The sequence below is a fragment of the Carassius auratus genome, chromosome 35 (assembly GCF_003368295.1).
Source record: "Carassius auratus strain Wakin chromosome 35, ASM336829v1, whole genome shotgun sequence".
NCBI classification, from domain to species: Eukaryota; Metazoa; Chordata; class Actinopteri; order Cypriniformes; family Cyprinidae; genus Carassius; species Carassius auratus.
The window spans coordinates 13,126,921-13,154,101 of NC_039277.1; the positions used below are offsets into that span (position 1 = coordinate 13,126,921).

Sequence of the window (27,181 nt, forward strand, 5' to 3'; positions counted from 1 at the left end):
TCCCAGCGTGCATCGCGTCGTGCGATGTTTCCCACAGCTGACATACAGTGAGCAGAGACTCGCGGCAGAACGCGCAGCTCGCACGAAGCGCTTCCACAGCGCACTTGGATTCGGGAGTACCTCAGACCTCATCTCCCTTGTGGATCCTAGTATAGACCGCATCTATTGTCCGCTCGGACAGTCTGATGGCATGCATCTGTAGTAGTGCATGTGGATTGTATTATTATTTGTAGTTGCACTCATCTCTCCATCCACGGCGTGCCCGATGCAGTGGGATGGATGGTGTTAGAGTGGGGCTGATGATGGTGGAGGAGAGTGATGAACAGAGGGACAGCAGCAGCAGCGGCGGCGGCGGTGGCGCAGCGATGGCCGCGCTACACCAGTGTGAACTGATCCAGAACATGATTGACATCTCCATCTCCAGTTTGCAAGGGCTCCGGACCAAATGCGCGGCGTCCAACGATCTCACGCAGCAGGAGATCCGCACTCTAGAGGTAATGACGACTAGAGGGGCCGAAGTGCAGCGTCACGAAAGAGCGCATCCGCTCTCGTGCGCGCACTTTATCCGTTTCTTCCCATTTTTGCACTGCAGCTGTTTATTGTGGTGCATTTTAGGGGCGCACAGGACTGGGAACGAGCTCCTTCTATTGCAATTTACCATATTATCTCTAACAATGGTAGTATTACAATTTTTGCACAGTGTACCATGGTAATACATGGAATTTGGACAGTAAAGTGATGCTGTATTTTTAGAAACGCACAGGGATGAGAATTGGACCTCTCTCACAAAATTGTGCAATGGTATTATCAGGGTTTTCTGAAGAATTTCGTTCGGGGGTCTCTGTTAAATAGCAAAAAAGGTACTATCACATTACCATGACAGTGTAGCAGAGCAATAACATAGTAATTTCTGGAGTAGGCTAAGATGTTAGTAAGACCGTGCATGCATATGGTAATTATATAGCATCACAATATCAATGTACCATGGTAAGAATGGTAAAGCCACAGTACACTTTCTTCATAAATGAACATAAGAAATTTTCTGATTTTTTATTTATTTATGTCAGTTATGGCATATTAGTGTTTCTATGGTTTAACAACACCACAAACGCCACAGTGCATTTGCATTGAGCATTGGCTTATGCATGGAGTTCACAGCACACTAACCCAGTGGGGGTTTATTTGACCTGGTTCTGTTGAATAGGTGAAATATTCTTGGCAGTGAGATGCTGCGTAAAGCATCTCCGGACCAGAGCCAGTCCTGATATTTTGACACTAAAGACCTTCACTGGACCGTCGTCAGGTCTGTGTGATATGTTGCAGACTGCGTCTCACCTTGATTTCCGCAACATTGGTGGTTAGATGTCAGTATTGATGTGTGCTCCACCTGGAAAGTGCCCCACTGCTCCACCGGTAGGGGTAATTAATGAGGAATCAATACTGCCATGGGGTGGATGGTGTGCAAACAGCCCCGGGGGGCCTGTAGTGACCACATGCACCAGAATGATTGTTTTGGAGATTTGAGATGTTTGTGGAGATCCTCAGAGGGTTTGTTGCGGGTCTGTGTTTCCTGATCTAAAAGGAAATGAGTCCTGATTTGGAGTTAAAGGCCCATGAAGAGTAGTTATATTTACACATTATTTTTCTATCGTTGTGATTGGCCGCATGATTTTTGCGAGCATATAAAATGAAACATTATTTTGTCTAAATAAATTAAAAATAAAACACTATAAACTAAAATAGTTGAGTTGAGTCATCACAACATTATAATGTTCACTGCAAATTATGATTTTCATCAAGTGTATTTTGCAACGAAAAAAACATTTCAGTCATTCTACTTAACATCGACACGTTTATTCAACGTCACTTGCTGTTTTTTTGTAATAAACCTGCCGATTCAAAGTGAAAACCGCAGTTTTTAGGTGTATGAAAGTTTTTTTTTTTGCATTCAATAGTGTTTTTAAATAATTTGTGTTTCAACTTTAAGTGAGCATTACATGGTCAAGAAGGTAATTTCAATGAGAAGAAATGCATAATTATATATTCACTATTAATGATACTGATAAAAAAAAAAAAAAAATTCTGTACATCCCATCTGAATAGCCCATTTCTTTCACAATAAGTAAAAGAACAATTTAGTAAAATAACATCAAACTGATTCATTAGGTTCTGCTTTTTAGCAGAAATGTAAAACTGCTTCAGTGCTGCTTCCTGCTTTAGCAGGAAGTTGAATGTTCTACCTGTGTTCCAAATCAGGCACTACTGGGCCTCAAAGTCTGCAGGAAATGGCACATGCACAGTCTGCTTCCTCTTTATGTCTAATGTAGCACTTTCTGACTGTGTCTCCTTCTCTTAGAGCATTTAATACATTGTATCTTGATTAGTTGCAATAAATGAAAGCTGGTCAATCACTTGTTTCAGGTAAGCAGTCCTGGTTTCTCAAAGGCTTTGAGAAGATCCTAGTTGTCTTAGCCTTCAGCAGCCTGCATGAACAGGTTGATGTATTTTAAGTGTGCTCTTATGGGTGTTGTTCAGAGGGACAGATGGAGTCTGTCAATACTTCAGCTGTATAACAGGCCCTGGGTGCTTGTTAATTCCTGTGCACTTCAGCGCAATCAAGAGACACTTGAACTCACATTAGATTCTCACCGAAGGCTCTTTATAACATCACTTCCTGTCTTTTTTTTTAACAGCTCGCCACTCTGGTCAGGAGATAATTATTCTCAGTCTCGCCTGCTGAAGTACTGCGAGGTACTGTTTGACTGAATGTTCTCAGCCGTCGTGCTGATCTGCACTTTTTTCCGATCTGTATGGAGATAAAGTGGGATAGGATTGGAAAGTATCCATTGGGAACCAGTTTTTTTATTTTTTATTGTGAACTATTACAGATTTTTTTTATTTTTTTATTGTGAACTATTACAGATTTGTTTGAAAAAACATTAATGAAATTAGAAATTTATCCTTGGTAACTTAATGAAAATGTAGAATTTGTAATAAAATATTAATACTTAAACTAAATCAAGTCAAAATATGAATAAATACTGTAAGAGAATAATAAATAATACTTAAATAACGCTGTTGGGAACTGATTGGATTGTGAGTAGGGATGCACAGATTTTTTTCAGACAGACAGTTTTCACAGATATATTGAATTTTTTTAAAAATATTGCCTGATAACTGATAAATGGCTGGTATTAACCTTTTTATATTATTTTGTCTAAATTAATGAAAAATCTAACTCTAAAAGATAATTTCAAATATTTTATTTATATATTTTCAGATTGCATTTTTTATTTTGTTATGTGCCTTTGTTACTTTTATTATTATTATTTTAATATATATTTTAAATTCATTCAGTTTTAGTTTTAATTTAGTTTTAGTTTTAGTATTTAATGAGTAATTGTATTGTTTTAACTTAAAGATCTTATTTCTGCCTTTTCTTAATTGACAATCTTTTTACTATTAGTATTAATTTTAGTTAAAATTTTAGTTAATGATAACCTGCTATGTTATTGTAATTGTGTTCCATTCTTCGGACATTGATCTATTTCGCTATAGCATTTGAAATCATCTTTACTGATCAAATCAAACCAAATCAGCTTGCACCCATGCCTTTTCTCAAGACGTGGGAATGTTAGTCCTGCACCAGTTGTTTCCCCAGCTGCTGTGGGATTGCATTTGTCCTCCAGAGCGAGATTCGTGTATCACCCTACATCTTTTCAATGTGCAGATTTTGATGAACTGTGATGTTTGATTCTGACAGCGTGAGATGCCGTCTCATGACCTACTTATATGCGGAGATCCTCAATCTATCTTATGGATAAACGAGTTTGTTGATGGTAAAAAAAAAAACAAGAGCTAGTTTGGCTCCAGAGGGTGCCTGTTCTGCAGACTCGAGCGGTCAGCTGTTGAAGCCCTCATCAGTCTGCCCCCCCCAGCCCCCGCAGTGATGTTTGAGAGAGTTTTGCAGTGCATTTGTGTCGTGTGCTGTCGTGGCTGTGGCTATATTTAGATGTCTTCCTCCCTACGCATTTTCAGGGTTGGTTGTTAAATAAGAAAATAATGACGTGAAGAGCATGAGAGTGGGGAGGGGAGAGGGAGAGTGCCCAGCCAATCAGCTCGCGTCTGTTTGAGGGCTCCCAATAGACTGGGAATGGGGAGGGGGGGGGCAACAGATTCAGCCAAGCAGAGCAGGTAAAAGATGTTCCATCACTACTCGTGGCAGATATTCTCTAGCGCATGCGAGCTGCGTCACTGAGGAGCTGTCATCATGGCTGGCAGCAAACATGTAATACAGTGTAGATGCAGACCGTTCAGTCAGATGATGCTCTTTGATGGCAACATTGTCAGGTCTTTGCTATTTTTGGTATTTATAAACCATATCCTTAATAAGGAACATTTTCAAACTGCCATCCTCATTTCCTCTAGGTTTGGAGGTCAGAGGTGAAGATCTGACCTGCTTGCATCTGTATTTGTTGGACAGGTCAAGATCCAGAGCCATGAACTCTAGTCTTCAGTTACATTATTCCCACAAGGGGTTTTGTTTTAGTGCACACACGGTTCAGCTTGAAGTGTATGCCAACAAGTGTTTCAGACCATCTTTAGTGTTGAATGGGTGCTGCGGGGTGTTATGTAGTTTTCCAACCGGAGATTTGTTAGACTTCGAAATGGCATAATATATATATATTATGGCTGGGCATGTTAACACGTTATTATATCGTTAACGCAATGATTGATTAACGCCAACACTGTTAACAAATTTGTTTATTATTATGAAAGTCCATTGCTTACTAGCTCTAAATACACATACAGACAAATCATGCATTACAGGAGGGGATGACTCGATCAAATTATTTAAGCCAAGCATCAACATTTACAAACCACTGACCACTGTTATTTTGGACAGAAAAGAATGCAACAAGCTCGTAATCATGACTTTATTCATTGGAAATAGGAAGTTCATGCAGCACGTATCAGAAGATCTGCACTCCGGGGTGGTTAGTGCTCACACTCACTGATCTATATATAACTGAACTGCGCTCTTGTCCACTTCTTTCAACTGAGCCAGGGACTGCTAAACGGAGCGATCAAACTAATCAAACGAACCAGGCTTTGGGGGTTAAGATTGCCTAGTGTGAGGACACCCTAATTATTCTCCCGAATAAGTTTTTACCCACACATCAAGTTTTGTCCCGCACCGTACTCTTCTGCGATGGGTACCGTGATCATGCAGGTCTCTAATAGGAAAGTGCCAGTTATAATTAATGATCGAGGCTCTGGACTCTGAGCATAACTTATTTTTCTGTAACAAACTATAAAATATTTTCTATACACACATGAATGTCCTGGCAGTGACAAATAGCTTGTTTTATATTTAATTTAATTACATTATAGTTATAAGTTGAGATTTAGCCTACAAACAATATTTGAACTACCATGTAAAAGGAGCACTGCTGGAAAAAAGCACCTTATTTGTTTAAAGCGTTTGCAAAGCAAATGTTGTTACACTTTTGTTCATATAGCCATAGGCCTACTTTTAAATGATAAAAGTGCACAATACAGTACTTTTGAATGCATTATTAGTTTTGTGCATAACAATGCGATTAATGCGATTAATTGCAGACAATAATAAGATTAATCGCGATTAAAAATTTTAATCGTTGCGCAGCACTATAATGTATACGTTATATATTTTCTACATTCGATAAAATATTTTAATACATTTGTATAATTTATAGGTAAAATATTTGACATTATTATATAAGATATAATGTCATATAATTAAATATGCTCAAAATTGTTATTCATATTAATTGAAAGATAAGAACATTACTTAATCTTTGGAAATCTACTTAAATGCAGTGTACGTATACTAAGTTTTTTTTCCCAACATCCAGTAAATCTCCATTTTCTGTTTAATTGTATTTACAAAACAAAACAAAACAAAAAACACTGAAAATGTGTAATTTGTGTCATTAAAAACTAAGCCAAGTGCTCAAACTTGTGTTCTCTTTGAGCTGCTTGGAATGGGTGAAAAAGTCTGTTTATGTTTATTTCTTCTACAATGAATCACTAATACATGCTCAATAATACTTCTGCATCTTATGACAGATACGTGCTGGGAGTGTCAGCATGCACAGACACACGACCCACGTGTGACATGACACTTTGCATGTGTAAACGTCTGTGAAGCAGTGCTGGGATTAGCTGCAGGTTTTTGTAAATCTCTCGTGTGTCTAGTGTTGGGGATTGTCTGAGGTCGGCATTAACCTCTGTGTATCCTGCAAGAAGTTGAGGCGTGTGGACAACTGGTAAGCAGGGATTGGCATTAAGCACATTACACCAGGGTGACAGGTGAAATTGCATAGAGACATGCTAATCAGTGTGGACTAGGTGGTTACCTCACAGCTTGTATCTGTGGACTACATTGTTGGACTCTTTAATGCAGATCTGTATGTGGTCTTTGAGCAGCTGGGTGTGTTCCTGCCCTTTGGCTGTCAATCACACCTGCTGACCTCACTGAGACGTTGTCATGGCAGCCTTGTCCCTGTGTTTACCCTCACCTGCAGTCGGGCAGGTGTAATGCCGCCCCACACGAATACCACCAGTGTAGATTACCATAACATTTAAATAATTCAGTTATAGATTGTGGTTTATTTAAAATGTGAAATGACATCGTGCAGTGATGAGGTGCTTTTGTTGCGATGCACGTGAGTTTGGCTTCATTTTAGTTTGTTCCCAACATTTTGTTGCTGTCTGAGAACAGGTTGCCCCAGATTTTGCTCAGTAAGATTAAAAACCTCTTCTTTTGAGCAACTACCCCCCCCCCCCAAAAAAATACATGGTACATAAGTAAAAGTTTTATAAGTATATATGCACAATGTATATAAATGAAAATTGTATTAATTAATATAAATGAGAAATAATATTTTCCTATACTTTTTTCATTATTTCTACCAAGAAATTGTAGTATTTCTGAGAAGTTGATAGTTAATTATAAATATAGAACAAGATGTTTTGAAAAATGTTTAAGGTTTTTATTTTGGCCATACAAACCGGTTGAAGACTTCAGCGGAAACACAAAAGAAGATATTTTTACAGTTTTTCGGCCATGCAATGAAAAAATCGATTGGGTCCAGAACAACACTGTTTGGACTAAAACTTCTTATCTTGTTTTGTATTCCACTGAATAAAGTCATAGAGGAAATTAGAAATTACATGAAAGTGAGTAAATGATGACAGAACTTTAATTTATAGGAGAATTTTACGTCTCCTAAACCATGAAATAGCAACTTCTGAGCAATACATGTCCAAAAATGTTTCAATAAGCTAATATGATAATGATGATACAACAAAAGAAGTGATTCAACAGATCTCTGAGAATGTCCTGAACGCAGATCTGTAGATTATGACTAGATGATTTCCATTCTTTGAAGAGATGTCCAGTTTTCACCATGTTTTTCTGTCTGTGGGAAAATACCACTCTGAAAAAAAAAAAACCTTACTGACGACCCAGGAGTGTAGTTGCTAGGAAACCTGACGTCACACTTTCACCAGTGTTTTGTTATCAGTGATGAGTGTGTGTGTGTGTGTGTGTGTGTGTGTGCAGAGACAGCAGCACAGGCTCTGGACCTGGTCAGGTTGGAACAACAGGTTGGAACAGAAAAATTCTCTAAACATTGAATTTGGGTCATGCATGCATGTGTGATGAATACGAGAAATTAAACTGATGAGACTAATACAGAGAGATTTTATCCTGCTAGACAATTTTAGTGAAGTAGATTCAGTACAAAGACATTTCAATTGAGCTCTATATTAACTGGAGAAAGTTACGGTAACTGTTCGCATTCCCATTCACCTCAATGGCAATTGCAACTTTATTGCAATACTCAACTTGTAATCTGCTTTCAGAAATAACACAGCCCACATAAATGAAGTGTTTAGCTCTGCTAGAAATCCCCTGTGTTAAGATGAGAGGAGTTGAGATGGTGGGCTTTGTTGTTTGGTCTGAGAAAAATCTGTCTCCGCCGGCTTTAAGCCACTGCGGCCTTAACTTCCTCGCCGACAGCGAAGAATCATCCTGTTCATCTCCGTCTAGCTTTGGCCAAGCCCCAAAATCAATGTTCACAGAGACAAACCAACAAAAGAACATGAAAGTGGGTGTTTCTCTGCTTTCCTCAGAGCTGTGAGACTAGAAAACCAGGAATCACGCCAGTGCAGTGGCCGTTATGGTGGACACCACGATTAGTTCCAGAATCGTGACGTTCTTACGAGCACATGTTCAAAAAATAGTCATGGACTTCTCTTATTGTACTTATTTAAAGATACTAGTCAAGCGGTTTTATAGGATGTGGTAGTTGTTTAGTTGTTGTTTCAAGGGTGATTTACCAGTTCTACCCAGCTTGTCCAAGGTGGCCAACTCGAGACCACATCAAAACCACCAAAAGCTGCTTTGACCTAGATATTCTAGAAGGTAAAGCAATTGATGGCTCTTCATTAGCGTGGTTAGCTTAGCATAACTATGAATTTAGTTAAACAATCTAAGGAAAATAGAGGCTAAGAATAATAAACAATCTGTAAAAAAAGGCTTAAGTTAGTTATTTGATAAATGATGCATTTATTTGATAAAAAAAATATAGTAATATAGTTGTGTAAAACAATATTGTGAAATATTATTACAATTTAAGATACCTTTTTCCATATTAATGATTATTTGATTCACAGAAAGTTCAAAAGAACAGCATTTATATGAAGCAGAAATATTAGTATAATAAATGTAATATTATTGAAATAGAATTCAATAGAATTGAATGCATCCTTGCAGAATCAAAGCATGATGTTTCCTTAATGTTAGCGTAGAAGAATCTGCAGTAAAATACCAGTTGCTTGTGACTAGCTTAGTACTAGTTGCAAGTACTGTAGGCCCAATAGCTAGATTCAGAAACTTGATAATGGCTATAAAATAGAGCTGTTTAGTTTATTGAATTGGTTCAGGTTTGCTCTGTGTGCGGTATGTGAGCATCGACGAGACCTTGTGCTGTTACACAGTTGTGAAGCTTTTTTATTAATGCTGAAATCTGAGCACTGTTAAAAACTCAGACCTCAAGCACTTGACACAAATTTTCCTATTGACTGCGATGGATAAAAGCTTTTGAATGGTAGTTGAGCTTTATTGAGTGGAGTGCTCACTGTCCTCTGTGTAATTAGCATTCAGCTGTTAGCAACGGAGCTTTAATTGCCTCTGACCTCCCACAAGGTGTTTTCGGTTCTCTGTCCTCCTACGGCTGTGACCCCTGACCCCGGCTGGTGTTTGTTCTGGCGTCTGCTACAAGATGCTCGCCTGCAGTGTGCGGGTTCTTTGTTGGCGTCTGCCGTTACAGTGTACTCAAGGACTTTTTCTTATTTACTCAAATATGTGTGTGCGAATATGTGTACAAAAGAGAGAGCATTTGTAAGCTGATGGCTCTTGAGAGGTTGTCATTGAAGCTCTGATTCACCTGTTGAGGTACTGGTTCTTCTCAGGGATGTGTGCGCGGGTACGTAATGGAGATAAAGACTGAGAACTTTCAGACAGAAATTCCCCAATACAAAGATCTGATCATTCCATTAATGCAAAGGCCTTTAAACAGAGCACAAATGGAGTGTAGTTCGAGCAAGTAAGGGTCTGTTTGAGAATGTAGGGATCATTTGGAATAACGGGTAACGATTAGAAAATTGTATATATCATTTTGAAAATATGAGGGACTTATATATGGACTTACATTTGAGTATGTAAGAATCAGTTTGGACATGAAGTATTTTGGAATTGGTTTGAATTTGTGAGTTTTTGGGAATAGTTTGATTGTGTGAAGGGTGTAAGGATTAGTTTGAGTATATAGTGATTAGTTTGTGCATGCAATAGATTAGTGTAAGTATATGTGCACCATGTTAAGTATATAATGATTATTTTGAGTATTTAGTGATTGGTCTGAGTATGCAGAGATCTGTTTAAGTATTTAGGCAGAATTTGAAGTATATTAGAATCAGTTTGAGTATTTAGTGATCAGTCTCAGTATACAGGGATCAGTTCAAGTATGTGGGCATGATTTTAAAGGGGGGGTGAAATGCTATTTCATGCATACTGAGTTTTTTACACTGTTAAAGAGTTGGATTCCCATGCTAAACATGGACAAAGTTTCAAAAAATAAAGTTGTACGTTTGAAGGAGTATTTCTGTTCCAAAAATACTCCTTCCGGTTTGTCACAAGTTTCGGAAAGTTTTTTTTGAGTATGGCTCTTTGTGACGTTAGATGGAGCGGAATTTCCTTATATGGGTGCTAAGGGCGCGTCTGCCGGAAGAGCGCGCGCTCCCGTATAGCAGAGCAGAGAGAGGCTGTGCACAGACAATCCCTGATCAGAGCGAGAGCGTCGCGAAATGTCACAAAAGGAGTGTGTTTTTGGTTGCCAGGGCAAGACAACCCTGCACAGATTACCAAAAGAGAAACAGCATTAAGGGACCAGTGGATGGAGTTTATTTTTACAGAGCATCAACGGAGTTGTGCAAGTGTTTGTTCCCCTGCATTTCGAAGATGCTTGTTTTACAAACAAGGCCCAGGTTGACGCTGGATTTGCACATCGTTTATTTCTTAAGGATAATGCAATCCCAACGAAAAAGGGTCACGATCGTGTGTTGGAACCGCAGGCGGTGAGTAAAACGGCTTCAAATATCTCTGTGTTGTTAACTTAGCTGTCGGCGTGTAAGCACATCAAGTAAACAACATGCGATGTTGTCATCAAACTGCACGAGTAAAACTGCTTCAAATATCTCTGTGTTGTTAACTTAGCTATCAGCGCGTAAGCACATCAAGTAAACAACATGCGATGTTGTTATCAAACTGCACTTTCCACATGTACAGCTTAAAAAAAAAAAAAAAAAAAAAAAAGACGACAAAGTGGAACTTAGTCATTTTCCAAAACCGCTAAGCAAATATATACAGTTTCAGTACATACCACATAGAGAAGCCTTTGCTGATGCTGCTCTTGTAAAATTTCAGCCTCTGGATCTGTGTCACAGCTTCCAGACGCGCTCAACACAAAATCCTACTCGCGCTCGTGATTCTTTAGCTCCGCCCACACGTCACGCCTCTAGGCGCTCGTGTTTTTCCGGGAAAAATCGGTACAGACTATCTTTCTCTTATGAATATAATAAAACTAAAGACTTTTTGGAGTTATGAAGGATGCAGTACTACTCTATAGGTACTCAAGATTAACAGGATATTGAGTGAAAACGAGCATTTCACCCCCCCTTTAAGTATATACAGATCAGTCTGAGTATGCAAGGATCAGCTTAAGTATGTAGGCATCATTTTAAATACCGTGTTTTTCTGACTATAAGTCGGACTTGCGTATAAGTCGCATCAGTCCAAAAATACGTCATGATGAGAAAAAAAACATATATAAGTCGCACTGGACTATAAGTCGCATTTATTTAGATCCAAGAACCAAGAGAAAACATTACCGTCTACAGCCGGGAGAGGGCGCTCTATGTTTTCAGTGGTAGACTACAGGACTGAGCAGCATAGAGCGCCCTCTCGTGGCTGGAGACGGTAATGTTTTCTATTGGTTCATTTGTCTTAGTTCATTTCTCTCAGTTCATGTCAAATTAATTTTGATAAATAAGTCGCACCTGACTATAAGTTGCAGGACCAGCCAAACTATGAAAAAAAGTGTGACTTATAGTCCGGAAAATACGGTAGTTCACTATTAATCAAATTTCTAATCACGATTACAATTACAGATGCCACAAATAATGGTTTTTCCATTGTTTTAATTTATATAATACTGTGCGTATTTTTAAAGAATAAATCAGTTCAATGTATAGCTGACATTTGAGGCTTAATATATAGAAAAGCCAATTTTTTTTAGTTTGACTGTATTCAACTTATTTTCATAAAAAAAGTTGGCTTGCAGTTGCATCAAACAGGTGGTATAAACATCATTCAATGTTAATTGTGATAATCGTAATAAGTTATTGCTATTACAATTTTAAGGGAATAATCAACAGTTATGACTTTCGTCACAATCGTACAGCCATAATTCTATGTAAATAATGATTGGTTTGAGTATTTAGTGATTAGTATGAGTATGCAGGAATACGTTTAAGTGTGTAAGCATCATTTATGTATATATTTTTATTATTTTAAGTATATTATCATTAATCAATCATTAATTAATAATTAATCCAAACTAAAGGTTTTTGTTTGCATACTATATGTGTGAATACTGTGTATTTTTATAATGTATATATAAATACAAACACATGCATGTATATATTTAAGAAAAATATGTAATGTTTATGTATTAAATATATTTATGTATACTATGAAATATAAGAATATAAATGTATATACATGTAAATATTTTCTAAATATGTGATGTATGTGTGTGTGTTTAGTGTGTTCACAGGCTCTGGTCATATAATTAGAATATCATCAAAAAGTTGATTTATTTCACTAATTCCATTCAAAAAGTGAAACTTGTATATTATATTAATTCATTAAACACAGACTGATATATTTCAAATGTTTATTTCTTTTAATTTTGATGATTATAACTGACAACTAAGGAAAATCCCAAATTCAGTATCTCAGAAAATTAGAATATAACTTAAGACCAATATAAAGAAAGGATTTTTAGAAATCTTGGCCAAATAAAAAGTATGAACATGAAAACTATGAGCTTGTACAGCACTCAGTTGGGGCTCATTTTGCTTGAATTACAATTACAGCAGCAATGCGGCGTGGCATGGACTCGGTCAGTCTGTGGCACTGCTCAGGTGTTATGAGAGCCCAGGTTGCTCTGATAGTGGCGTTCATCTCTTCTGTATTGTTGGGTCTGGCATATCGCATCTTCCTCTTCACAATACACCATAGATTTTCTATGGGGTTAAGGTCAGGCGAGTTTGCTGGACAGTTAAACCAGGTATTGGTAGCTTTGGCACTGTGTGCAGGTGCCAAGTCCTGTTGGAAAATGAAATCTGCATCTCCATAAAGTTTGTCAGCAGCAGGAAGCATGAAGTGCTCTAAAACTTCCTGGTATATGGCTGTGTTAACCTTGGACTCAAAAGTGGACCAACACCAGCAGATGACATGGCACCCCAAACCATCACTGACTGTGGAAACTTTACACTGGACCTCAAGCAACGTGGATTGTGTGCCTCTCATCTCTTCCTCCAGAATCTGGGACCCTGATTTCCAAAGGAAATGCAAAATTTACTTTCATCAGAGAACATAACTTTGGACCACTCGGCAGCAGTCCAGTCCTTTTTGAAGCGAGACGCTTCTGACGCTGTCTGTTGTTCAAGAGTGGCTTGACACAAGGAATGCGACAGCTGAAACCCATGTCTTGCATAAGTCTGTGTGTAGTGGTTCTTGAAGCACTGACTCCAGCTGCAGTCCACTCTTTGTGAATCTCCCCCACATTTTTGAATAGGTTTCATTTCACCATCCTCTCCAGGGTGCGGTTATCCCTATTGCTTGTACACTTTTTTTTTTCTACCACTCTTTTCCTTCCCTTCACCTCTCTATTACTGTGCTTGGACACAGAGCTCTGTGAACAACCAGCCTCTTTTGCAATGACCTTTTGTCTCTTGCCCTCCCCGTGTAAGGTGTCTATGGTTGTCTTTTGGACAACTGTCGAGTCAGCAGTCTTCCCCATGATTGTGTAGTCTACAGAACTAGACTGGGAGACCATTTAAAGGCCTTTGCAAGGATGAGTTCATATATTCTGTGTGCATATGTTGGTATACCTGGTAATGATGATAGAGGGATGAAGTGTGTCCAGCTGCTGATGTTTAACGCATGTATAAGCGTGCTGTTCTCTTTAAAGCAGTGATTGCAGGTGGCAGCAGTGGAATGGGGGGCTGCGGAGGGTGAAGTGTGAAAGGATGAATCGTTTTATGGCCATCGGCCTCATGGTAACAGGCCTCTGTGCGTCAGAGAACCGCTGACCTGAACTGTCACAGCAGTTGAGCCCTTCTCTCACCCAATCTCCTTGTTCTCTCTATCTCTATCTCACTATACTCCCCCCTTCTCTTCTTTCTGTTTCAATGCGTAATCAGCGTTTCTGCTCCGCTGAGGTGTCCATGCGGCTCATCCAGAAAGCTGGTTATAGGGGGAACGAGGGAATTTAAAAAAAAAATTTTTGAGTGTATTGGTGAATTTGAGATGGGTCAGCACTCTGCACTGAGCTGGAAAATTCCTCCTGCGTAAGCCAGTAAGCTTTGTTTGTGAAAGATTTATGAGCGTGTTTATTATCTATGACAGGCCAGAATGGGGAAAAATACTGCAGCCCTGTGTGTATGGTGGCATGTGCAGCTGGAAGCAGACGGCCACGGCCGCGTTCGACGAGACGGACTGCCGTCTTAGCCTCCGTGTGAACTCTGCGTCTCCTGGAGCTGTGATGTCAGAACACTTCCACCGTCAGAGCAGTGTTCCGATGACACTCGGTTGCCATGCCAGCAGTGCAGTCGCCCCCATGAGGAGGGCTGCAGCTCCCTTCCATATAATAACAGTTATTTATAGCTGACAGCCCTGTTTGCTGAAGGGAGCACAAAAAAGAGAGAAAATCCAGTTAGATTTCCAACTGCGTGTGCTCTGATGCCGTGTTATTTCTCAGACTTGCAGGTGCTGGGCTGATGAGAGACACTGCAGAAATGCAAAGCTTTGGATTTGTGACTTTGATTAAATTATATTCCAGAAAGACACTGCCATCCTAAAGGAACATGCTTTTTTTTTTTTGCACTAAACAAATAATATGTGTGTGTGTGTGTTTTATATATATACCAATTTAATTTTCACAAAATTATAGAAAAAAATGATTAACATATGTACATAAAATGTATATGACTACATCAAACTAATACAAACAGCATACATATGTGCTCGTGATTGTGCATACATATATCCATAAAATGAAAATACACAAATATGTAAGCATTTATAGAAGTGTCTGTGGAGATACACTAGAAACAAACACTAAAGTACAGAAATACATGAACAACAATAAATGAAGAAAACTGGTTACAAAGCAGCAATAGAATGATTTCACAACATGCCATTGAATAACTTTTTTTGCCAGATGGACGAAGCCACTTCACACCCATGTCATTGGAGCCATCAATAAAATCTAAATATAACTGTGTATATGTCTGCATATCTTGGTGTCCTTTGTGACGTCCGTCATGTTCACGTAACAGATCTCTGTCTTCAAAAACTGAGCTGTATGTGAAATTGTCCTTTGGTTGTATGTGAAAAGGCCTCTTAAAGACCCCGCCCTCCTGATGGCCCCTCCCTCATCTGCTCTGTGCTCTGCTGCCCCCTGCAGGTCAAGCTCATGAAGTACATCTGTAAACAGCTGCAGTGTAAGCAGAAGGTGCCAGACACAGAAAGGCCACCAGCCCTGAACAGCTACCCACGACTGGAGGACTGGTTACGCACCATCAACGTCAGACCTGAGCTCACAGAGGTAACGTCTGTGTGGGTTTTTTTGGATAGGAAATAATTATATATCTTTCCAGCTAAATTCATACTAGGTGGTTATATATACAGACATTTTGACATATACAACAAAAATCTACGGATTTTATTTGCCCGATTGTTTGGAAGGTTATGGCCTTGTTTTATGTGAAGTTTATGTACATAAGACCAAGACAGTACTGCCACTATCTTATATATTAAATATTACCACAAAAGATCATAACTAGGTGCCCAAATAAACAATCTCAGACCATCATGTAGGAATGTTTTATGCTTTGTAGTTCAATATCCTTGAGTAAAGCTGAGGAATTAGAAAATCTGCTGTGTTTTGGCAGTTTGGCCAAAGCCACATTCCCAGTAGACCTGCGAAACACCAACTCTAATTACCCAGCATGCTGAGTCAGCCTCTCTCTCTCTCTCTCTCTCTCTCTCTCTGACACTGTTCTACTCCTACATTACACAGAATCCATTCTCACGGACAGCAGTGGACTTTCCTAATTTTATTCCCCTCTGCTAGATTAGTTGCATATGATACTGTATGATACTCACTTAATGTGTGTAATTAGGGAATCAGATTAATTAGTCTAAGAGGTCATGTGTCCTGGGAATTTGAAGAGCTTTATTCATAAGAGAATGCACTGATTGGCTCGAGCGTGTCCTGTTGTATCTGACCCTAAATCACTTAAATAACCCTCTAACTAGGGCATGTCGGCATCTAGCTGGTGTCTTTCATTGTCATTCTCTATCAGGCAGTGAACGTGAAGCTGTCATTGGATGCTCTGCTGCAGATGCCCGGCAGTCAGGTGAAGGAAACCATGAGACGGCTGGGCTCCAGTTCAGAGGACTGCACCAGGTTATGTGCTGCCCTCAGCTGTTTAAAGAGTGCCTCTGAGTCAGGTGGGTGCTCTTTCCCTGGGATTCCCTCACTTATTATCACAGTACTAGATGTCTTCTGAATTGACTGTGATTTTATAACCTTCAGGGGAGTTTAAAGAGGACAGCGGTTGTTGGTTCTCCGAGCCCATGAGGCGGGACAGCGGCGGCTTGACTCCAGTGGACCAGATTCCATTACTAGGAGGTTCCCTGCGCCCCCACAGCCCTTCCCCGCTGGCTCGGCCCATGACCACGCCCTCCACACCCCTCACCACCTGCCCGTACCCCCGCTACATCCTGTCGTCCGGGGAGCCTCACATTTACCACGGCTACGCAGAGAGTCTGACCGACCCCAGCCCATATTACACCTCCCGTCCCGTCAGACTCCATGGACACACCTCGACTCCACCCATAACCCCGCCCTCCCGGAGGAGACACCGCCTCAAGCCTCCCTGCACACCTCCTCCACCGTCCCGCAAAGTTCTTCACCTCCTCCCCAATATCACGTTGACCCGCAGCAAGAGCCACGAGAGTCAGCTCGGCCACCGCATTGAAGATACACCCACAAACAAGTAGGTCATGGGGAAAAGGACTAAGATTTTTCCTAAAGGTCCTGTAGATTGTCAGGCTTTATATAGTTAAATCACTTGAATTATCAATAGGGTCAATGACTGTGTTTTTCATAAATCATGCCTGTTCCTGTGCAATGACTAATAGGAATTTGTGATGATGTCAAGACCACTAATGCCAACAATGTGACCACAGAGTAACACAACTTTTTCCCGGCTGTTTCTGACATTTAGAGTCCAATATATTAGTCAGAAGTTTCAGAAACACTTGACTAAAATGTGCCTTAAACCTTTATTTCTGAACCCTTAGGCCTTTAAATTAATAATAATAATATTAAATAGTAATACATAAATTTGCCTTAATATGAATTCTTTTGTAATAATATTAATTGTACTAAATTATTGACTTCAGCCAGCAATTGTTCAGCACAATGATTTGTACACTTAATATCATCGCATATCATATCATATCATATCATATATTATATTATATTATATTATATTATATTATATTATATTATATTATATTATATTATATTATATTATATTATATTATATAAAGAGAGATTTGTCTATTAGTTAATAAGTTTATTGTTTTTAATTTTAATGTAAATAAGTTTGATAATTCTTTAAATATTTAATTTACACGTTATTTTCCATCTGCACACTGGAATTTTTTTCTATGCACTTTTTTTACTGTCCATTGCACTAGTGTAAATGATGTTCATAGTTTCTGCGTATACTTATTACATAATCCACCTGTACAGTATGTTCATACTACATCTATCTGTATATCATGCTGATAATATTCAAAAATATGTAAAATATGTCCATAGTGCTGCCTTATCTGTATATTTACTGTACATATGTAACATATTATAGACACTGTATGTACTTACTGCTTATTGCACTTCTGGTTGGAAGCTAACTGAATTTTGTTGCCCTGTACCTTACATATGCAATGACAATAAAGTTGAATCTAATCTAATCTAATTTCTTCTAATCTAATTGACAAAACTATTTTTTAAAGCTGGAAACGTGCATGTCCATGCTTCGTAAAAAAAAAGTTACCAAGCAGGCTAGACTGCGATTAACTCCATATTAGCCAGATGTTAGCTGAATGAAAAAAAATTTGGTTGGTCACTACTCTTTGTGATCCCTTTGAGGTCACACTGACTGTCCTTCGTTGTTCTTAGGTGTGTGAAGAAAAACAAGCTGTTTCTGAACGTCCAGATTAATGGGAACGGTTGTGAGGACTCTCCATCACGCTCGCCCACTCTTTCCGCACGGACCCCTGGGACAGCACCCGCCACGGCCCCGTACACTTTGCCAAGCACTCCCACACTACAGGAGGAGCACATCGGCCTGAGGAGTGAGTTCACCAGCACAATTACAGCGTTTCAAAAACATGCACGCTTCTTGACTGAGCAGATCTTTAGTTCAAATAGACCAGACTGCAGTGAAGTGCCTGCTGAATGCTGATCAGACTGAGGTCAAAGTTCAACCTCTGAGAGAGGAAGCTCTCACCTGCGCTCTACACACTCAGATGCTTCTGCTATCACTGACGGTTTTCAGTGAGAGGAGTAAATGATTCACCAGCAGCACTCTGTAAAAGCACAGCTGTTTACTGAGAGTTTGCTACTGAGTCGAGTCTAAACGAGTGTTTGTAGTGTTTTGGTGGTTCAGTATATCTGGCCGTTTTGTTATGTCTGAAAGCGTGTTGTTTAGAGGTAGAGGTACTCAAATGAAGTCTTATATTTAAACTGTCTCTGTCTGTTCTGTCTCTCTCTAGACAATGTTACCGTCCACCGCAGTTCACCTCAGGCTCTGCGGAGAGACATCGGTCTGGCTGTCACTCACAGGTAACCCCGCCTCCTAGGGTTTCCTCTGCTGAACAAAATAGGTGGAAATGATAGTTGAATTATGTCCCGGAGACATAAAGATGTTTTTTTGTGTGTGTGTTTATAGATTTTCTACGAAGTCTTGGCTCTCCCAGACATGTCAAGTGTGCCAGAAAAACATGATCTTTGGGGTGAAATGCAAACACTGCAGGTGAGTAAAAATGAGTAATTAATTTAAAGGCATTGTGCAAAAAACTGTCATCATTTTGTCACCCTATTGTTGTTCCAAATCCATGTGACTTACTTTCTCCTGTTGAAAATAACATGATATTCTGAATAATTGTTAATAACCAAACAACTTCAGGCCACATTATTGATTTGTGAAAATCATTTTTAATGTTCAGAGTCCAAGTCATATTTCACATTTTTAAAGGAAAACAAGAAACGTTATTTTGCATTAAGAATTAAACATATTTTAAGGATGATTTTTTATTTTATTTTTTTTATGACAGTTTAAAAGGAAATTACTGAATTTCCATCACGGTAGGGCAAATAAAATAAAATCTCTACTGTAATACAGTTCTGAAAATCACCGTCTGAATGAAATGACTTATGTTGTTTTTACATAAATTAAATTCAATGTAAAAAGCTACTATTCCTGTAAAATACTACATATATTTACAATTAGAATTTTTAATTTGTTAACATTAAAAATATCTTTATTTTATAAGCTTTTTTAGCAAACAACAACAACAAAAATATATATAAATATATATTATAATCTGCAAATGTTCTTAACTAGATGGATTTTGAGCAATTCATGCATGAACCGCTATCGTCTTTGTGTCCTGACATTAATCTGGGAATATCACACACTTATGTCTCATCTTTTCCTCTTGTAGGTTAAAGTGTCACAACAAATGCACTAAAGAAGCCCCACCCTGCAGAATCTCTTTCCTGCCCAGTAAGTTTCTCATATCTGTTGCTCAGATATAATGACATCAATCATGACAGACATGTTTTTCTCATAATTATGTGTCTCTCAGTCACAAAGATTCGTAGGACTGAGTCTGTACCTTCAGACATCAACAACCCCGTGGACCGTCCTGCTGAAGCACCACAGTTTGGGACGCTACCGAAGGCAATAACAAAGAAGGTACTGATTCCTGATATATTAATACACATCTTGTCCTGTTTTTGAAGTATGCAGAATATATATATTGTGTATTTTTTAAATAGCATGCAATATTCAGTAAACTGCACAATGTATAATACACTAGTATTCCATACTGAACTTAGCCAGGGTCTTTATTAATTATTATTGTAATAGTGCATTTGCAACATCAATTTGATTCATTTTTGCCAGGATCAGCCACCGGCGCTAAATCAGCTGGACTCTAGCAGTAATCCATCTTCAACCACTTCTTCTACGCCTTCCTCTCCCGCCCCCTTCCAGCAGAGCAACCCTCCAAGTGTAACCCCGCCCCCATACCCCTCCCCAAAGGGTCACCGTGACAACCGCTTCCACTTTCCAGGTAAGCGCCTGTAAACACGTACACTGCAATAAACTAACACATTAACAAATACTACCCCGATTAATACAAAACACACACATCTACATTAATCCCAGATAAAAAGAATGCTGATATTCAGGACTCTTTAGCTGAATGTAACACTCTAAATCAACATAAGGCATAATGGGACTTCGCCTCTAACTCTGTCTCTCTGTCTGCTTCCTGCTTGTCTTCCTCTCTTCCCGTCTTCCTCTTATGTGGCAAAGCTGCCTGTTATTTTCAGCACCGACAGCAGTTCATCTTCCCTGGTGAGTTAACAAACAAAGTCTGTAGTGTTCTTCAGCCCTCATAATGGCATCCAGGATTCAGTGGGGCAAATCGTCCCCTTGGAATTATAAGGTTCTATCTGACATTTTTGTCAAAATTGAGTTATTCACATATTGTTATTCTGTTACAATTTATTTACATTATGTGATGTTTTATTTTAAGTTTTGTACATTTTGGGATTTTTTATTGAAAAAACAAAAAGGTTCTATCTACAGAAGTCTATGGAACACAAAAACTTTGAAGCTCAACATCTCAAAACTACTCAGAACGCAGATAGAACCTTATAATTCCAAGGGGACGAAATGCAATAAACAAGTGCACCATCTGAATGAATTATTTCGGCGTTATTATTCATTAAATAACAAATGGATTGTTATATATAAATGGTTCATTATTTCATATAATAAAGACCAATGTATTTTCTTTTCATTTTGATCAAATTTCCATTAGTAAAAGCATACTCCAAAAACTTAAGTGAACTGAACTGAACTGATTTTAACAAATGTACAAATCTGAGTAATGCCTAAAGTAAAGTGTTTTGCATGCTGGGGTTTGGTTTGGTTTTGCCAAAGTCCTTTTAGGCAAGTCGTGCCACTCGGCACACGCCTCCGGGCAGCTATTTCAGACTAACAAGACCAGGCTCCTATCTAAATGAATGGGCATAGAGTCAGAACTGCATTTTCACTAGTCACCGGGACATAAAAACTGCATGTATAGAAACAGCAGTAAAATATGATAAAAATCGCTGGAAAATTTGTATGACTTTGCACCCAAATAAGGTTTAAAACGCATTTTTCCTCACAGGTTATACTTTCCTCAACTGTGCGCATACGTCAGAGGAACCAGACGATAGGCTTAAATGTTTCCCGGCTTGACTGTTAAAAGCAGATGATTGGCTTTCCAGCAGGAGGGGCGGGACATGTGCATACAACCGCCATCTTTGCCGTTACGGGTTTTCCTTATATACTTGTATTGAGGATTGAGGAAGTGGCATGTCTCTTATAAATTGTGTCTGGTTTTGCACAAGAGTAGTTAAAGGGATAGTTCACCCAAAAATAAAAATGTGATGTTTATCTGCTTACCCCCAGGGAATCCAAAATGTACAGTAGGGGACTTTTTTTCAGTGGAACACAAACAAAGATTTTTAACCCAAACCATTACAGTCTGTCAGTCATATAATGGAAGTGAATGGGAATAATGGCTTTGAGAGTCAAAAAACATACACAAACAAAACCAAATTAAACCCTGCGGCTCGTGGCGATACATTGATGTGTAAAGACATGAAACAATCGGTCTGTGCAATAAACTGAACAGTGTTTATATAGTTTTTTACCTCTGATTCACCAAATGCCCGAACTGTCCTGAGTGCGTTCTCAACAGCCGGCGCCTGATGCGTCTTCTTCTTCTTGCTTTACGGCGGATCACAGGCTTATAAGTGCATTACTGCCATCTATCTCTCAAAAGCTGTTGACACACTATCTACAATCCCTGCTGGTGATTTGTGGCATTGCATGTTACATTGGGCAATACCAATATCAGTAATTCTGTATCGGTACAGATAGAAATAACATGTCCAGAGTCCGTTTTTTTCTTTCAAATGTGATTAGTCGGTCAATATTTGCTTATCTTTCACAGACGTGTGCAGTCCCAGCATCCTTCATTCAGATGGATTCCCAGACACTGTGTAAGGAACTGTAAAATGACTGCTTAGAAGCATAAAGCATATTCTGCTGCGTGTTCTGTATTAAGTCTTTTGTGATGCTAAATATTGAACTTCATACACAGTAACGAGATCGATCCATCAGTTGAGGAGATGCACGCTGAACAAGACGAGGAAGACGAAAGAGAGGTGAGCTGCTTGTGGAACTGAATCTGATATAATGCTTGAATACAGATATCGCGTAAAATCACATAATGCATGATGGGCACAGTTTTTCTCTGGAACCATTTAAAAAGTCAGCAAGCGTCTGACAGGAATTTATTATTAGAAATTTATTCTGAAGTTGTGTAGTGTATTCTAGCTTTAGGTAGTACTTCTAACTCAGCTGAGAAAACTCTTTTTGGTTGGTTCATCTCACCTAGGAATTAGAGGAAGAAGAAGAAGAGGACATAGAAGCAGACGAGGAAGAGGATGTAGCAGTAGAGGAGGAAGAGCTGGAGGATGAAGAGGACGAGCATATGGAAGGGCTGAACCATGGCTCAGAAGGAGAGTGGGAAGGAGACGAGCTGGACGACCTGCCCAGCACGCGAGGAGGAACCCACTGGAAGGGTCCCATCTCGCGTAAGGCCAGCCAGACCAGCGTTTACCTGCAGGAATGGGACATTCCATTCGAGCAGCTTGATCTCGGCGAGCTCATCGGGAAAGGTCGCTGGGGTCGGGTTCATCGCGGCCGCTGGCACGGAGAGGTGGCCATCCGACTCCTGGAGATCGACGGAAACAACCAGGACCACCTTAAGCTCTTCAAGAAGGAGGTGATGAACTACAGACAGACGCGCCACGAGAACGTTGTCCTCTTCATGGGCGCTTGCATGGCCCCGCCTCATCTCGCCATCATTACCAGGTAAAGTTTCAAACATCTGAGTCCATCAGCTGATCGACAAATGGCCACTGACAAGCACATCTTTAATTTCCTCACAGCTTCTGCAAAGGCCGGACGTTGTATTCCGTCGTTAGGGACACGAAAAACACTCTGGACATCAATAAGACTCGGCAGATCGCTCAGGAGATTGTGAAGGTAGTGTTTGCTTGTTTATGGAGTTTTTTCACATTTCTGGGGTTCTCTGAAACATAAGTCGTCACAGCTGGAAAAGCTTGTGTGGTGGCGAATGGAACCTACAATAAATCACATTTTTGCTGCCCATTTGCTTCGATAGCAAAATATATAATTTAGTGTTTCTATGACTTTGGTCAGAAATTTGTCGTAAGCCATTATATTAGAAACACTCATGTACTGTAGCAGAGTTAAATATAAATATTAAGGTAATAAAACGCAGAAGAGTTTTCTAAATGTTCACTGACTGTCAAAAGTTTGGAATAATGAATGTTTTTGAAAGAAAGGCGGCATTTTTATTCATTTTTCAGTCTTCAGTGTCACATGATCCTTCAGAAATCAGTCTAAAATGCTAATTTGGTGCTGAGTTATTTTCATTGTTATTATTAAGTGTTATTATTAGTTATTAGGTCATGTTCCTGTGGCTCAGTGGGAAAGAGTTGCTTTAGCAGCGCAAAAGGTTGTGGGTTCGATTCCCAGGGAGCACGTTAGGTAAAAAATGTTAGCCTGAATGCACTGTAAGTTGCTTTGGATAAAAGCGTCTGCTAAATGCATGAATTTTTTTGAATGTTTCTTAAGCACCAAATCAGCATATTAGAATGAAGGATCATGTAACATTAAAGACTAATGGCTGCTAAATATTAAGCTTTGAAATTGTTTTTTTAATATATTGAAATTGTAATACTATTTCACAACATTTCAGTTTTTACTGTATTTTTGGTGTCTGTGTTATGTATATGTGTGGCTGTTTATGATTCCTGTATCTCAGGGAATGGGCTACCTTCATGCTAAGGGCATCGTTCACAAGGACCTTAAATCGAAAAATGTCTTTCATGACACAAACAAAGTTGTTATCACTGACTTTGGCCTTTTCGGGATCTCTGGAGTGGTTCAGGAGGGCCGGTAAGTCACTGCATTACTCTTGATAACTTGGATCGTTACCATAAATCAATCAATTAACGGGTTGGTTGTTGTTTTAGACGTGAAAACGAACTGAAACTTCCTCACGGGTGGATCTGTTATTTGGCTCCAGAAATCGTGTGTAAAATGAGCCCCGGAAACAATGAGGACAGACTTCCGTTTTCTAATGCTGCTGATGTTTATGCCTTTGGGTGAGAAATATACTGGACACATAATCCACCCCCAAATGGAGCTGCGTTGACCTGCCGCCTTTATCTGCTCTTTTCCAGCACCATCTGGTACGAGCTGCAGGCGAGAGACTGGCCCATCATCAGTCAGCCCGTAGAGGCCACCATCTGGCAGGTGGGCAGTGGAGAGGGCATCAGGAGGGTCCTGGCCGAGATCAACTTGGGAAAAGAGGTCACAGTGAGTCTATTTATTATTTGACACATGCTCAATAGAAAGACAACTGGTGTGAAATGATGCTACTCTGCTCCACTTCCCAAGTCAAACCCAGGTGAAAATGAAGTCATGTAACAGCTAGGCTATATTGGACACTTTTAATAATAATATGAATAATAATAATTGTTCAATAATTGTGCCAACTGCTTGATTTCTGTCTGTCCCACAGGAGATTCTGTCCGCCTGCTGGTCATATGACTCTCGTAATCGGCCCACGTTCACGCAGCTTGCCGACATGCTAGAGAAACTGCCCAAACTCAACCGGCGCCTGTCTCATCCGGGCCACTTCTGGAAGTCTGCAGAGTACGTATCCTAGAATCTGGCACACTGTGAGTAGAGGGCAAACAGGGGGTAGAAACCCGTACGGTCTGCAGAAACGGCGGCAAAGATGACCTCAGAGACACCACACTGCATCACATGTTGTTGTTTGGTTACTTTCTGTCTGGCGTTCTCTTTTTATCTTGTTCAGTCATTATTTTTATCAGCAGCATCTGTCTAACATTCAGAAGAGCAGTGTCAACACTTGTAACAGCATAGTGGAACAAACTTATAAATTGGATAAAGAATCCCATAATCATGATTTAATAAATCATAAAAACGAATAAATAATAAAAATAAAAAAGTTTAATAAATTAAGATATTGTTATGAGTAGTAGTAGTATTTAATTGAAACATTATTATTAATTAATTTAAATCATAACAACAATTGTTTATTATTATTTATATAGTATTATATTTATATTATTATTCTTTTTTTAAAAAATTTATAATTTGTCTTTGCTAGTAATAAGCATTTCCACATTTTCTAAAACTACGTACTACACATATACAATAGAACTTTTTCTTCAGCTTGGTCAAGTTTTTGGCGATCTTTTTGTCTGTTTGTACTCTTAACCTCCTTTCAAAACATTCATTATCAATCCTGAAGGTGTGTTAAGTAATTAATTTCCACTTAACGAGAAGCTCTCTTAGACTCCAGTCACATGTGTAACGATCTGTTATATAGTGTATATAAAGGTGGTCCTGCTCATTTCGTTCATCGATGTAGCTGCCATCTCGAGAGCACATGACTAGCTAAATACTGTGTACTTTGTGACCCCCTGTTGCCGGCCAGCAGCAACAAACAAAAATGCTTTGTGCTTAAACAAATTTTCTTAATATTAATTAATTGTAAAGTGTAGAACTATTGATTTCTCTGTCTAATCTGCTTCTCTTTCTTGTCGTTGTAGGTTGTAGCCGTGTGCCTGAAACATGATCAATGCAAAACCCACTTCCTGGCTCTGCCTTGCATGCCTGCTGAAAGCCTGACCTCTTCTGGACTTGCAGACTAACATCGCCTGCTCTTCCATCTCTAACTTTCTTTGGTTTTGTGGGTGGCGGGATGGGGGACTGCTGTGGCGATGCGTAAAAACAAAACGCTTTGCCTTTATTATTCCAATTTCTATTATTATTTTCAGAGTGTGCGACTGGTTCTCCCTTTCCGCTCCAGTTCGTGACGTCTCGTGATGCATATTTCCCGCTGGATTCGCAGGATTCAATGACACTATGATGAAGATGTTCTCTTTCTCTCTCCTGTGGTCACGGTGCCTCTTAGTTCTGTGTGACATGCCCTGATTCTGTCTCTGATAGGCCCGTCTGGTTCATGCTAACACACATTTAGCTGTCACTCTTCCTCACTGGTGTCTGATAGTAGACGTCTTGTTTCGCAAATGATAATGTTCTTAATGGAAAGTTATTGAGCTGCGAGGGTCTAACAAAATGTGGTGTGTAAGTTACATAAGGGCCCTTTCTGAGTACTGATTGCGAAAATGAGCCAAAGAGAAGCATGTGCGTCTCCTCACCCGACTACGGGGCCTGATTTTCCACGACAAAGATATCGCTGAAGATTTCACGAGATTTCGATGAACCCAGCAGAATTGTGTTCCATAAGCTGTGTAAACGTGAACTCTCATGTGTGTAACGTGCGTGTTTGTAACATTGTGTATGTGGAAGGGTGTGTGTTTGTTTGTTCTGTGAAAGACTGGACTTTGTGGTTTGGAAATATCAATGACAATGTAAAATATTTATATGTATAAAATATGGTTTATTTATTGTACAGTCAATGAACAGAATTCTTTTAATATTTATATGGACATTTTATATAAATATAAATAGATAAATATATATATATATAAGTTCTGTACATCATGATGTTTTGAATAGATACTGCTGTGGTATCCCAGATGTAAATATCCTTTATATTTTTTCATGTAAAGAAAAAAAGATACAAAAAAAAAAAAACATGGATAACTTTTTTTTAGAATGGATTGATTCATGTCATGTACAGTCATATTTTTGTATTGCATGTGGCTACTGTACACAGTGTTTGTTCTCATCCTTGAAAGACAATAAAGTCGAGCTTGTCGCGTGA

The 27,181-nt window shown here is 39.2% G+C and overlaps 1 protein-coding gene across 1 annotated transcript; it reads left to right on the forward strand.

The window, feature by feature from the left end:
* LOC113054487 (kinase suppressor of Ras 1) lies at positions 1-27,181 on the forward strand. Its single transcript, XM_026220071.1, has 20 exons — positions 1-494; positions 15,363-15,503; positions 16,264-16,411; positions 16,497-16,959; positions 18,153-18,328; positions 18,749-18,818; positions 18,925-19,008; positions 19,700-19,761; positions 19,844-19,953; positions 20,164-20,332; positions 20,578-20,619; positions 22,274-22,322; positions 22,424-22,487; positions 22,721-23,199; positions 23,277-23,373; positions 24,179-24,312; positions 24,390-24,521; positions 24,600-24,735; positions 24,941-25,074; positions 26,001-27,181. The coding sequence occupies exons 1-20, from the start codon at positions 276-278 to the stop codon at positions 26,005-26,007; spliced, it is 2,916 nt and encodes a 971-aa protein (XP_026075856.1). The 5' UTR covers positions 1-275; the 3' UTR covers positions 26,008-27,181.